The following is a 14,120-nucleotide window of genomic DNA, read 5'->3' on the forward strand; positions in this document are numbered from 1 at the left end:
TGATTGGCCGTTACTCGATTAGCCGTTGCTCGCTGTGCTCGATGACGTCACTGTTTGACCGTTGCTCGACTAGCCGTTGCTCTTTGGGCTCGATGGCGTCGCTGACTGGCCGTTACTCGATTTGCCATTGCTTGTTGGGATCAATGACGTCACTCATTGGCCGTTTCTCGCATCGCGGCGATGTTTGGGATTGCCCCGTCCAGCGTTGGTCAATGTTTGGCACGTCGGACTACGACGCGGCTCCGACCAGGGGCGGAAGCCAGTGTTGTGTTCTGGAGCCTTTTTCAGCTGGATGTCGAGAAATGTTTCTGAAAAGTCGTAAGGCGTAGCAGCAGTCACCACGTGGATAAAATATAGAAAAAATAATAGCTTGCATACTTGCACCAAAACTGGAGATGAAACGACGGGAAAAAGATTCATTTCATTGAGGGATTGATACGCTAGCTTACGTTTAATGAAGGGATGTCGACGAATTTGCATTAACACTCAACTAGTGCAGTTCTTATATCCTTGACATTAGATATTTCACTGACCCTACCTTCTGTTGTTGTTTTTTTGTTGTTGCAAACAGTGGACAACATTGACTTATTGCAACACTGATTTCTAAATGTGCCCCGTTCCCAAGGATGTAAGCAACCTGCTAATGCAAGAGAACAGATAGAAGCAGAAGCCCTGCAGAGCCCTAAAAGCCTAAAGGCACAACATCTTACACATATAATTGCGATGTCACTGGCATCTTTTGCTTGGCCCGTCACGACCGTTGTCACAGCGCACTTGTACCCTGGGAGGGATAGGGTATATCAGCATGTTTTACGACCCATCAGCCAACTTTTTGGAAGCCCTTTTTACCTACTTCAAAGCATTTTAGTCACACGCATGCTGCAAAATTCAGATCGACGAGGTCTTCATAACTGAGGTGGGGCCGTCATCTGGAAGCCTGTAGGAGATCACCTCCTTGCCAAGAAGCTCTTCTGAATCAAGAGTTCCTGTTTTGAATCAGGTAGTCCCAGACCTGGATCAGAGATTTTGTTTTGTGTCTGGCTAGGGAGGCCAATTTATGCATCAGGAGCGCCTTGGTCTGAATTGTGAGCCACCCTCCATACGCATCGAGAGGCTCTGTTCTGGAACAGGAGTCGGCTTCACGTAGCGTTTTGGTGGACGTTTGCGGGGCTGGCACGAACCGTGCTGCGAGACTATTTTTTGGTAATCCTGAGGTCTCAGAGTGACAGAAAAGGTCGTGTTGGCACTATTTGTAATGCAATAATTTGTATCGTTTATAATTTATTTAGTTTCGAGTGACTTACGCCAAGCAGAAGATGACCCGGCACAACAATGGACTCGTCCCTCTTAAACAAACGCCACCGGTGTGGATAAGACCGATCGAATATCTAGGTCGCTACTTGAAAACAAACTAAGGCCGCCAAAGTATATCCTTATTGAGCGCATGAAGGCGCACGCAGCTGATTTCAGAGCAGGCTCTGCCCATAGTTATCGAACGCCTGACCTCTCGGCAACCAATCACGTTTCGAATCACCTTTAAAAGCTCTGCTAGGTTCATGTTTTTATGTCTGTTCAATAAAAATGGCCGCTTCATAAGGTAACTAAAAATGTTAGCATCATTTATATGTGATCAATCATTGTGATATGCTCGAACTGTCTTCCAAAAAGCTGGAAAACTCAGCCGCTGCCTCCCTAATCAAAGTCCGTGGTGCCGTTCCTGCCTGATCACCTGCGTTCGTCCTAAAACTTTGCCTAAATATCACGCTTCTCAGCTTATGACTGAAAATGGATATTTTATACACATACTCAGAATCGCCTACGAAATAAAATGTAGCCTTTCATTGCGTTTGCTATTGGTTAAGACGCTAGTGATGTGCTTTGTCTTGGACTGTTTCCCACAGTGTTGGAATGTTACGTTGATGCCTCACGGTGCTCGGGGCTGCTAAGCTATGCAGAGAGACTTTGCATCTTTGCCTTTACATTTTAAGCAGTGATAACTGCTCTGCTGAAGTTTTTTGTTGTGAGGAGCATGGAACTGAATGTTTCTGCTGCCTTTGCCATGACATGTGCCGTACATGGGTGTATCAGTGCCCTGGTGCGGTGGTTTTCCCTTTGTAACCGGTGGAAAATACTACATGTTTGCGAGGTAAAACTCACGAATTCACGACCCGGAATTCTTGCGACGCAAAAAAGAACCAGGCATGAAGTGTCATTTTACATCCCAAAGCGGTGTTTTCAGAGCAGAGACAGATCCAGTTGGGGAGATAAGGTATAAGGACGCGCCCTGACCTGCAACAGACTTATTTATGTCATGTAGAATTGTGCTATTGGCTTTGCACAATTCCCACAATTTTCTGATATTTAAGGGTCAATCCGTTCTTTCCGTGACGGAAGTCTAGGACAATCGCAGCCCGGTTGATTTATGTCTGCGGCGTCTCATAGCTCAGTTTTGCATTATCGTGTTGGTGTTCATAAAGCAAATCCCTCACATTGCCCATCAACTTGGTGTCGCCTGCCGCGCCATTGACCCTGGCCCTCGCCCGGGTGTCCGCCTCGCTCACCTCAGTCCCGGTCGGCAGGACCTGAGCTACAAGGAGAAACACTGGCACGAGGCATGCTTCCTGTGCAACAAGTGTCGCATGTCGCTGGTGGACAAGCAGTTCGGCTCGAAGGCCGAGAACATCTACTGCGGCCCGTGCTACGACGCCCAGTTCGCCACCCGCTGCGATGGCTGCGGGGAGATCTTCAGGGCCGGTGAGTGGCGCCCGGCGAGCCCGGCTGCGCGCAGCTGTCTGAATCTGCGTGCACCAGATGCGGGGCTGTCTGAGTCTTTGTGCGCCAGATGCGGGGCTGTCTGAGTCTGTGTGCACCAGATGCGGGGCTGTCTGAGTCTTGTGTGCACCAGATGCGGGGCTGTCTGAGTCTGTGTGCGCCAGATGCGGGGCTGTCTGAGTCTGTGTACACCAGATGCAGGGCTGTCTGAATCTGCGTGCACCAGACGCGGGCTGTCTGAGTCTGCGTGCGCCAGATTCGGGGCTGTCTGAGTCTGCGTGCACCAGATGTGGGGCTGTCTGAATCTGCGTGCGCCAGATGCGGGGCTATCTGAATCTGCGTGCACCAGACGCGGGGCCGTCTGAGTCTGCGTGCGCCAGATGCGGGGCTGTCTGAGTCTGTTTGCACCAGATGCGGGGTTGTCTGAGTCTGCGTGCGCCAGACTGGCAGGCTGGCTGGCTGGCTGGCTGGCTGACTGGCTGGCTGGCTGGCTGGCTGTCTGGCTATGTGAACCGGACGCGGGTTGGCTTTCTGCAGTGTCCGCTCAGCTGAGCTCTCCGCCAGAGACGCGCGCTGTCTGCGGGCAGTTAAGTGTCCTGGCAGAGGCAATGGTTGTCTGTGGGGGGCGGATCGGTCGAGTCGTCCGCCAGAGACCGGCTGTCTGCGGGCGGATGAGTTTTCCGACTCAGACACTGGCTGTCTGTTGCGGCAGCCCCAGCGTGTCTGTTCATCGGAAAGATTGCCTGCGGGCAGCGGCATTCCCTAACACAGACACTGGCTGTCTACAGGGGCAAGACGAGTTGAGCTGCCTGCTGGAGATGGGTCTCCTGACACTGACTCTGCCCGTTTGTGGTGGCATACTCGCCCGGAAAGTTTGCTGGCTGATTGCCGGTGCGGCCAGAATGGATGTATCTTCCCGCGTGCAACAATGACTGCGTTCATCTGCCCAAATTGGTTGCCAGGAACAATTTGCTTCTTAATCGGCTCTCTCATGATGGGGGAAAACATGCCGTTGCGCGTTGTCTGCTCGTGCTTCCAGCCATGTAAGCTGCCTGTCGCTCTCCAGTCATAAGTCGTCCCATGATATAGCTTAAATGGAGTCACGCGTCGCATTCGGTTTACCCGCTACATACTGCGCGGGTTTGTGGTACGAAGTCGCCTCTCGTTGCTCATGCGTCCTCATACGGCGGCTTGCGACGCGTAAGCAAGTTATCTGATCGCTACCATATATGCACATGTGGTGCACATGATGTCCCTTCTGCGGTCGCGCGCGTATCTCTGTGTGAGCGCCAACTAGTGTTTGTTGGCCCAGATACGACGCACATATTCCGTTGTTGCGTGACACCCGTGGACGCCAGTCAGACGTCTCATCGCTACAGCCGGCCCGCTGAAGCTAAATCTAGACGCGTCCTGATCCGCTGAGCACGTCTTTCACGTGCTTCTGAGCTGGTTTTGCGTCAGGCATATGTCGCCAGCTCGCTGATCGCAGGGATGTGTCGCCAGCTCGCTGATCGCGGGGATGTGTCGCCAGCTCGCTGATCGCAGGCATGTGCCGCCAGCCCGCTGATCGCAGGGATGTGCCGCCAGCTCGCTGATCGCAGGGATGTGTCGCCGGTGATGCGGCACATCCCTGGCGGCATGTGTCGCCAGCTCGCTGATCGCGGGGATGTGTCGCCAGCTCGCTGATCGCAGGGATGTGCCGCCAGCTCGCTGATCGCAGGGATGTGCCGCCAGTGATGTGGCACATCCCTGGCGGCATGCGCCGCACTCTGTCGGCTCCGGTTATCCCGGCCGAGTATGTGAAGCCTCAGCACGGTCCGGACACGTTACGCCAGTGTCTCGGCGACCCATCCGGAGCGGTGACGCGCGGCGACCGAGCCTGCCGAGCCAGCATCGCCGCAGGAATGAGGCCGCCAGAGCGCGGCGTCAGCCGTCAGGGCAGTGCGCCCGGCCCGCGGGACATGATGGCCTCCCGCCGTGAGTTTGACCTTAGTGGTGAACGCGGACCTTTTCAGTTTAAGCAAGCGTTTCAAGTGGGACTGAGGATCTGAAAGCGAAGGGATGCGCGTCTGCCCTGAAATGTGTGATGCGGGATCGTACGAACCTTGAGAGGTTTGGGTCATCGCAGTATAGGTGGCGCCGTCGCTATAGGCAGCACTGTCGGCTGGCGACGCTTGGTTGCGCAGGTGGCGCTGACAGTCTCGTGATTGAAAGGCAAGCACACATTTGGATAATGTGCTTGGTTAGCTCCACCACCAACAGGGACAAGCCACGGCATCTATGGATAGCAACGATAAAATACTTGGGGATTTTATCTGATTCCCTGTTGACACCAGTCTTCAGGGCTTACAGCGCGGGCATTGTCTTGCAAAGACGTTTGTCCTGCATCGAGCTGGCACGCACCTAGGTTGCGTGCCAGCTTTCTGTTCTCGCACGGGGGGAGGAGCGGACGTTTCGTCTCGCGAGGCCCGCCTGTGTCAGTCCTCCCGCCGTAGTTTGTGTAGCTTGAGCCGTGGATGATAGAGCTATGACGTGTTTCCGCGCGGTGAACGCTGACTTTGGCCTCCGCCGCGGCTGCGGCCTCCTCTGTTATGGCTTCTCGTCGGCTGCCAGCGCTTCATCCACGTCTTCGCTGACCCAGTTCCCTCGTCCGCCGTCGTTGGCCGGTGGTAGCTCCGCCGCTCAGTCTCCATGACGTACGAGTTCATTAGGCGGTGAACGCTTGCCCTGTGGCCTCATCTCGAGGGCGGGCCGCCAGCTGGCCGCAGGACGGCGTTCCCAACATTGCGCGATGTGGGACCCAGCGGCATCGGCGGCGGCGGCGGCGGCGGCGGCGGCGGCGGCGGCGGCGGCGGCGGCGGCGGCGGCGGCGGCGGCGGCGGCGGCGGCGGCGGCGGCGGTGGCGGCGGCGGACGGCCTGCGTCGTCGCCGTCTGGCCCTCTGTTGATCGTCGCCGTAAACATTGACGCCGTTTTCGCGGCAGAGCTCGCCTCTGGGTGGGCCCGGGGCGCCGGTGTGTCGCAGTTAGCCCGGGGGCCGACGCCCAGGTGCACGGCGCTGCGATCTCTGGCCAGAGCCCGCACAGCCGCAGGCAATCGAGCCGCCCCGACGCCCCGCTCGGCGGCCGCGGGACCTGCTGTTGGCTAAGCTGAGGTGGTCGCTTTGTGGCGGCGGAAGTGATCACGTCAGGGGCTGGCCGCTGTGTCACCTTGGTCGTCATCAGCAACGGACATATGGAGGAGCTCGGACCCGACGAGGGTGAGCAGGACCTGTGTGTCGCGGCTGGGACGCTTGGTTTGCTGATATGCGAACCTACCAACGTGAACGCGGCGTTTTAGCTTTGGGCTTGTTCAGCGGTCTTGGGGATATTTTAGCTCAGTTTATTTTGTTAAGACTCACCGTAGTTAATTCATCTTCGTGTCCTGAATGCACTGCACAGACTGCTAGCCACTGAACCAAACGCGCTCTGCCATCTTTGGGCTATGGCAACTACGTGGATTGTATAGATGGCGCTAGCGAAGCATGGTAGATATCGGTATAGGTTGTTAGAGACGCTACTAGGAAACCACGATGTCGTAATGCCAGGACCAAGTATGGCGCGGCTCCATAAACCACTGGAGGAACGCCCATGTTCGCCATTCGCTGCGCCTCCGTGGCTGAGCAGGTACATTCCACCTGGTGCGATCACCGGCTCGGCTCGCATGCCCCACGTCGGAGATCAGCACTCTTCAAAAACGTTCGCTAGCAGTATTGTATCTCCATGCACGTGGCATTCGAAGGTGGCCCGGGAATGCGCGTTTAAAATGTGTTGGATATACACTGGGGTAGGCCATCGCCCACGTTAATGACAGCCGGAGGTCAAGGACTCACCTCCTGAGCGCGTTCGTAAATCGGACGTTAATGACAGCCGGAGGTCAAGGACTCACCTCCTGAGCGCGTTCGTAAATCGGACGTTAATGACAGCCGGAGGTCAAGGACTCACCTCCTGAGCGCGTTCGTAAATCGGACGTTAATGACAGCCGGAGGTCAAGGACTCACCTCCTGAGCGCGTTCGTAACTCGGACGTTAATGACAGCCGGAGGTCAAGGACTCACCTCCTGAGCGCGTTCGTAAATCAGACGTTAATGACAGCCGGAGGTCAAGGACTCACCTCCAGAGCGCGTTCGTAAATCGGACGTTAATGACAGCCGGAGGTCAAGGACTCACCTCCTGAGCGCGTTCGTAAATCGGACGTTAATGACAGCCGGAGGTCAAGGACTCACCTCCTGAGCGCGTTCGTAAATCGGACGTTAATGACAGCCGGAGGTCAAGGACTCACCTCCTGAGCGCGTTCGTAAATCGGACGCGGCCGTGGCGAGATGAAGACAATGGCGTCGTAACATACAATACGCTTGAGGTTACTGCTAATGAAGGTTGGTTTTCAGTGCCCATGGCTGGTGCAGCGGTCGTCTGTAGCTGAGCACTGCATCGGTGCTGGTTTCATGCGTCATGTATAGCACACAAGGCATTTGGTGACGGTGGACAACATGGTTTCCTGGAACCATCCGCCAACTTCCACCATTTGAGATGCCCGATGTTTGCACGGCTAGGTTTGGAAGATGCTCTTTTCAAAGTCAGCATATGCAACGAAGTCATGCCTGCGCCGCTTGCAGCAGCTCAGGTGGCGTTTCCGGGCATGACCACACGACCAAACGGTCGCGGGATTAGAAAAGCCTCGGACTTGAGCTCTTGTTTGTGTTGTGCTGGCTGACTGAGCTCGCAGCCAGCCAGCCAACATGTCTGAAAGACTGTCCACTTGGCTGTCCGTTCCGGTACAGGGTGTCACTGCCCGCGTGGCGCGTGACCAGTTTGTCCGTTTGTCCGTGTCCTTGGTGCTCTGAGCGTCGTTTCGAGACAAATAACGGAATGAATAACGAGAAACGCAGACGGGAATGCAATGAGGCGGCGTGCCCACCGTGGTCGCACTGGTCACCCATTTGCGGCTTGCGCGGTCGAGGGCTCGTGTCCATTTTTGCTTCCCGGCCTGGACGGTGGACGCTGCGGCCGCGGCGGTGCAGCCGGGCTGCTACAGGAACGACCCGTTCCGCCGTGGTCGGTTGTGGTCTGCCGTGGTCGGTTGTGGTCTGCCGTGGTCCGCCGTGGTCTGCCGTGGTCCGCGGTGGTCCGCTGTGGTCCGCTGTGGTCCGCCGTGGTCCGCCGTGGTCTGCCGTGGTCTGCCGTGGTCCGCGGTGGTCCGCTGCGGTCCGCGGTGGTCCGTTGCGGTCCGCCGTGGTCCGCTGGTGGTCGGATTCGGCGGCTCCTGGCGTCCGACTGGTCTCTGCGGCCGCGGTAAAGCAGTCACCGGCAGCGCGACTATTACGTGGCACTGGATCAGTTTCGGAGTACGAAGATTATGCCAATCGTGAACGAGCTCATGTAAACTGATATTTGGTACGCGTGTATTGATGTATGTAAAATGATGCTTATTGCAATGTTTTGGAACGGGAATATTCTAAAGAAAACAGATTTTGCAGCGATAAGCATATTTAGAGAAACCTTCCCTAGGCTGAAATATCTGACGTCTGTTTGTTCATTTGCCATGCAGGCTGCATTTAGGTTGTGTAGAAAGTTGTATGATATGTTATATGTTATATGTTTTTCTCAGTGTTTTCTGCTCGTGAAGGAAGTAAAGATGTCTGAATTATGGATCGCTTTAATGTCGCAGGAGGACAGCGCGAACTAGTACCAGGGTTTAATGTTGGATACAGGGGTATGGACTCGCTTCAGGTATTGTTCTTGAGCTGTTCAGAATTAGATTCCACATCCCAGGTTCCACAAAATCTATTTTTGATTTAGGTTACTTGAACGAAAACTTGTTATGTTTCTTGATACCTTATTGAGAGGATAATGCATGCTTTTTAGCAGCTAAGACCGTCACGAATAATCGTATCCTAATGCAGCTCTGCGAAATGAAATTGTAAGCTCAAGCTGTAAAAGCCGATTCATTTTATCTCTGTATTTACGTCAGCTATGTGTTCAAAAATCAGCTTGACTGCATCAACACCTAGTTATGTATGCTTGCATTTTTTTCCTATTTTACGACACGTTTCTTTCTGTGCGTTTTTGCGTCGCAGTAACTGCTGTTTGAAAGTGTTTTGGTAGCAAAAGTATCTGAGAACTTGACAGCGGCAGTTCGGATTCACCGGCAATGGCACATGTTTATTGCCTCCAGATGACTTTCGATCAAAACGAACTGCGTGCCCTGGGGAAGAAACGTGCATTATTGGGGATGACGGCGACATTCTATGCTGACAAGAGGCGTCCTCCCCTGCTGCGTCGTACCATGACGATAGATCAGGGTTCACCAAATATGACATATTTTTAACCCAAGTCTTTTTTAAAGTCGGTCTGAATTAGCCCCGCTGCGAGCGCTGCAGCCGATGACAAGTAGTGCAGTCTCCAGTAGTACCGGCGCCGCGGCCTGTCTGCCTGGAGCCGCGTCTTCGTCGTGGCGCCGCTGATCACGTGCGCACGAAACGTTACGGCACTCGGTGGGTTCGGGCTAGTCACGTGACCTCTGGAGTTTTGAGTATATGGAGCGTCCGAGCAGGTCACGTGGCGGGGGCGGGTGCCAGTCGGACGTGCCTGTGATGGGAGCGCCGCTCTAGTGCGCCGGGGGCCGGACATGCCTTCCGTCCCCCGCGCCAGGTCTGGCCAGGGCGCGATCGCCCGTCACAGGAAGACAGAGAACCTCCTCCGATGATTCACTCCTCGCGAGCAATGCCACTCCGTGACGTCTGGTCGTATAAGATGAAAGATGCTGTTTTGTCACCTGTGACGGCTGCACATTGGCCTATGACGTCACGTTATGACGTCATGCTGTGGTTAGTGGGCACGGAAGACCATCGAGGTGGCCGTAACCGTAGCTGGGTAACCGTCGCGATGCCCCCGTCCCCATGCACTCACGGAACATGGGCGCCATATGACCATCGTAGTCGGTGTGCCCCGGAGCCCAAATCATCATCACCGACGGAACATACAGTAGTTATGGAGCATATAGCCATTACTGCATCTCGCCTCGCTACTTTTTCACTGACATTGTATATCCACGAGTGGGCTATCGGGACCAAGCCACTGAAAGACATTGAAAACCCCAAGGTCTGTGTTGTTTCCACTTCGTTGTAATGAAAGTGACGCTTCATTCAAATTTTGCCTCCCTGATCCGGTTTTGGATCGGGGGTCCGGCTTTGGATCGTTATCGAGTCCATTTCCACGAACCTGCTCATTCTGTAATGGACGCTCAAGATAGTACAATCGAAAGAACGAACTGACGGAACGAAATGAAGTATGTCGGTTTCTTCAATGCATGTATCTCTTTGAACGTCTTATTTCTACTCTTGAACTCTTTGGAACGGATGGCTGAATTACTGATAAGCTTGCTTGTGTTCCGGCCTCTGTTTTGTGAGACAGGGGCTCCTGATGAAACTGGCTGACTCGAGCGAGAGGAAGTCTCAGTCCGCTTCTCCTTTCATTCATGAGCGAACGTACAGCCTCTGGGTGGCATGCGATTGGGCGCCTCTGTGATGAACTGATGTGGTCTGACCTTCTGCCGGTGGGTAGTTCTGCTGTCAGAACGTGCTCTTGAAACACCTCTCGGGTGTTTTTCCCCCGGCGACATCTTCTTTTTGACATCACAGATTCGCCGAGAGCCACCGTGTTATCCTCTCAATGAGCGAGACCGGTGCGCCGGGCTCGTGGCCCTCACATGGCCGACTGCCGACTAGTCACGTGACCACTCCCCGCCGCAGAGGAGGGTGGAACCTGTCGGGGGCAGCGAAGCTGACCTCGGGCAGATGACTCAGGGCCGACAGACGCTATATTCCTGAGCCGGGTGCGGGGCGCACCACGTGCGCTTATTTGGGGGTGTGGCGTCACGGGCCGCGCCTGACGGCCACCTCCTCTTCCGGGCGGCAGCAGGACAGGACTCGGAGGGCCGGCCGGCCGCAGCGGCGGCGGCGATGGCGGCGGCCGGCGCCCGGGACTGGCTCGTGAGCGTGTGAGGCCCACAGTCTGAGAGCTCGCTCTGCTTAGTGTCGAGTGCCGAGAGATTAGTGGCCTGACCGTGTCTGGAGAAGCAAAAATAGCTGTAGCTGATGCCGGGGCGATTACGACTTGCGGAAGGAGCGAGTTTAACGGCGAAACATGAGGTCAGCAGAGCATTTATGTGCAAGAGAACATAGCACAGCCGGAGTAGCAGCGCCTTATAAGGAGCTGCTGGTCTTCAAATACTGACGGCTTCACTCAGGACCGGTTTGTCTCCGTCGGTGTGTCCGCCGCTGGGGGAGGGAGCTCATCGATACCCCAGTGCCGGCGATGGCTTCCGCCCGTCCGGCGTGGACACAGACAGCTCTCCCCCTCCCGCCGTCCCCGGCTGCCGTGCCGACGCGCCGCGAGCGCCTCCTCGTCTCCCGCGGTGGCAGCGGCGCGGCCGGTCCGGCCTGCAGCCGACGCAGCCGGCCGGACCGCCGCGATCCGACCGACGCGCCCAAATAAGGCTGCACTCCAATTGGTGGGGCGGATTAGCGGCGGGCGGCGGACGCCATATGAGGCGCGGACCGGCACCCGCCGTGCTCTGACGTAGCGCTCGTAAGGGCGGTGACGTGACGCCGTGTCCATAGTCGGAGCAGGGCGGCAGAATGAGCTCCAACAGCTCATGCCGCGCTTATGCGATAATTGGACGGCGGGAAGTGGTGACGGAGCATTGCGTAAGGCAGCGTGGGCACGGGCGCGGGGCGCACCCATGATAATGTTCACGTGCTCGCCGGTGCCGTTGCCGTGAATGGTCGACGGGCGCGCGCATCGAGAATAAATAATAAGCGACTGCCCTCGTGATGATGGTAGCCATGTAGAAACGTCTGTCGTTTATGTACATCATTGACTTTCAAGCGTATACAAGATCGGTCAAGCATACATCTTGGCCCGATCGGAGGGAGAGACCAGCGAATGACGAGCAACCAGGTCGGCCGCGCGACGGGCTCGCCACGTTGTCATTGGTGGCCGCGCGAGGTAAGTTGTCTGGGCGCCCGGATGCCCAACAGGTCGCTGGTGGGAGTGAGGGTCAAAAGAGTGGACTGGCTGAAGACGGCTTGTGCGGCGCGCGGGAGATCTTCCGTATCGCGCCTCTCAAGTTACAATGTTTCTGGTTGGAATGGGAATGACGCGTGTTCAGTTTATTAGACGGACGTGCACGGAATTGTTTAAGCTGTGCTGCCTAAAGATCAGGAACAGGTAACTTCATAGCAGGTATCTTGATGGAGCCTCGAAGTCCGAACTGGTCGAGGTCGGTGTCCCAAGGGAGGCGTGGCGCGCCGATCGATACCGACGCCGACCGATGGGGCACGGCTTCACTGAAGACCGTCAGGTCACTGGCGAACGAGCATGCCAAGAGTTTGAACTCAGTATGCCAGGCATCTCTAGCTATGCAACGCCATAGGATGAAGCTAACTTTCCAGAGTTGGCGAGCGGGGCAGCTTCTTCCTGTGCATCCCTCCTCTTCAATCCGTCAGCCCAGTAGCTCAGCCCAGACAGATCATGCTCCTTTGGTGTCGAAACACTGCATTCCTTAGATAGTGAGAGGATGGAGGAAATTCTTTGAATTTCAGCATAGCACGCCTTCTGCTGACTTCACTACGTCATTTCTCATCCCTGTGCTGTCACTCGCATGTGAAGGACATGTTGAAGTGATCTATGAAATACGCAATGCAGCACACACTTTCTCATTCAATTCATTAATATCACAAAGCTCAGCCATGACGAGTTTCAAAAGCATTCCTTTCGCCTCTAAACCCTACAATCCGAATGCCGATCAAACAATCTGAATATCCGAGGTCTCAACTAACTGCGCAGGTGCCTGTCCCTGGCGGCACCTTTATCGGGACGCACGAACGCTTCCTTCCAAGGACGCGTGCCGGCGACACATTAGCACACGTCCAGGTCCCGCGCTCCCAGCGTACCCACGCCTTGCCCGAAATGCGATGGCCTACGGTACATGGGGATGGGGGCCGGCGCCGCCCCAGTCGGCTGACTGCCGTTCGGGCCCCGCCCTCAGCCTGTGGCCCATGGTGCGCCGGTCCTCCCGCCAGCGACTGCAGAGCGCCGATGTGACACCCGCGCACCGCTGCACCGGGCATTCGGGCGGGCCCCGCCCTCAGCCTGTGGCCCATGGTGCGCCGGTCCTCCCGCCAGCGACTGCAGAGCGCCGATGTGACACCCGCGCACCGCTGCACCGGGCATTCGGGCGGCCCCCGCCCTCAGCCTGTGGCCCATGGTGCGCCGGTCCTCCCGCCAGCGACTGCAGAGCGCCGATGTGACACCCGCCCCCACCCCGCACCGCTGCACCGGGCATTCGGGCGGGGCCCCTCCCTCAGCTGTGGCCCCTGGTGCGCCGGTTCCTCCCGCCAGCGACTGCAGAGCGCCGATGTGACACCCGCGCGCCGCTGCGCCGGGCATTCGGGCGGGCCGGCCTTCAGGGGACGGGGGCGCACCGCGTGCACCGCCGCCAGCGCCGCCGGCCCGCCTGGCGGCGCGCAGCGGAAGCTCTGCCGTGTCTTCTGCTGCAAGCGAGCGGCGAAGCAGAGGCTTTGTCGGCGTGCGATAGGCGAGGTAGTCACCAGCCATGGCGTCCGGTATCGTTGAGAAGGTGGAGAAGTGGACAGTCCGCGAGGAGACCAAGACGGAGAACGGCCACACCAAGTACAAGAAGGAGAAGGAAGAGCGTACCACGGAGGAGACCAAGGACGGCGGGACCAAGCGCAACACGGAGACCACCAAGGAGTTCTCCACCACGCCGGCCTCCAGCCGCTGCATCGAGGACAAGAGTTCCTCCTCCACCACCACCTCAAAGACAGATGGCGAGGACAAGAAGGACGCCTACATCCTCAGCGACATCGACCCGAAAGAAAACTTCTATTGCGTTCTCAATGGAAAATGCCTACTCAAAGACCCCAAGAAAAAAGGTATTTACCTCAAACTTTTGGCTAATATCAACGCAGTGTGTTTAAAGGGGGCACCGAAGCACGTGCATCTCTGGTTATTTTGTTTCATGGGTAAATAAGCACGTGATCGAGCGTGGGCACGAGAACGCAAGAGCATCAAATACTACATAAAATGCGCATAGCACGTTGAACATTAGGGGAATGGGCTTCCCGGGCCTCACGCCATGCGTTTTGGAAAATTTAGCACAATGCGTACGGTGGTGCATGGAAAGAAGCGACTCAAAGTACCTGTGGGCCGTGCCCCCGCCCTCCGCCCCTCCTCCAAAAAAACGGGCACACTGCTTGTCTCCCGGTAATGAATGTCGACAATGAAAA

The 14,120-nt window shown here is 56.3% G+C and overlaps 1 protein-coding gene across 1 annotated transcript in view; it reads left to right on the forward strand.

The window, feature by feature from the left end:
• The window catches only part of LOC119102503 (four and a half LIM domains protein 2), a 35,804-nt gene that overhangs the window by 10,665 nt on the left and 11,019 nt on the right, over window positions 1–14,120 (forward strand). Inside the window, exon 3 of the mRNA XM_037225878.1 lies at window positions 2,580–2,754. Within this exon, the coding sequence (XP_037081773.1) occupies window positions 2,580–2,754 (175 nt within the window). The remainder of the gene's footprint in view (window positions 1–2,579; window positions 2,755–14,120) is intronic.

This window comes from Pollicipes pollicipes, unplaced genomic scaffold, assembly GCF_011947565.3.
Source record: "Pollicipes pollicipes isolate AB1234 unplaced genomic scaffold, Ppol_2.1 Scaffold_5724;HRSCAF=6776_pilon_pilon_pilon, whole genome shotgun sequence".
Lineage (NCBI taxonomy): Eukaryota > Metazoa > Arthropoda > Thecostraca > Pollicipedomorpha > Pollicipedidae > Pollicipes > Pollicipes pollicipes.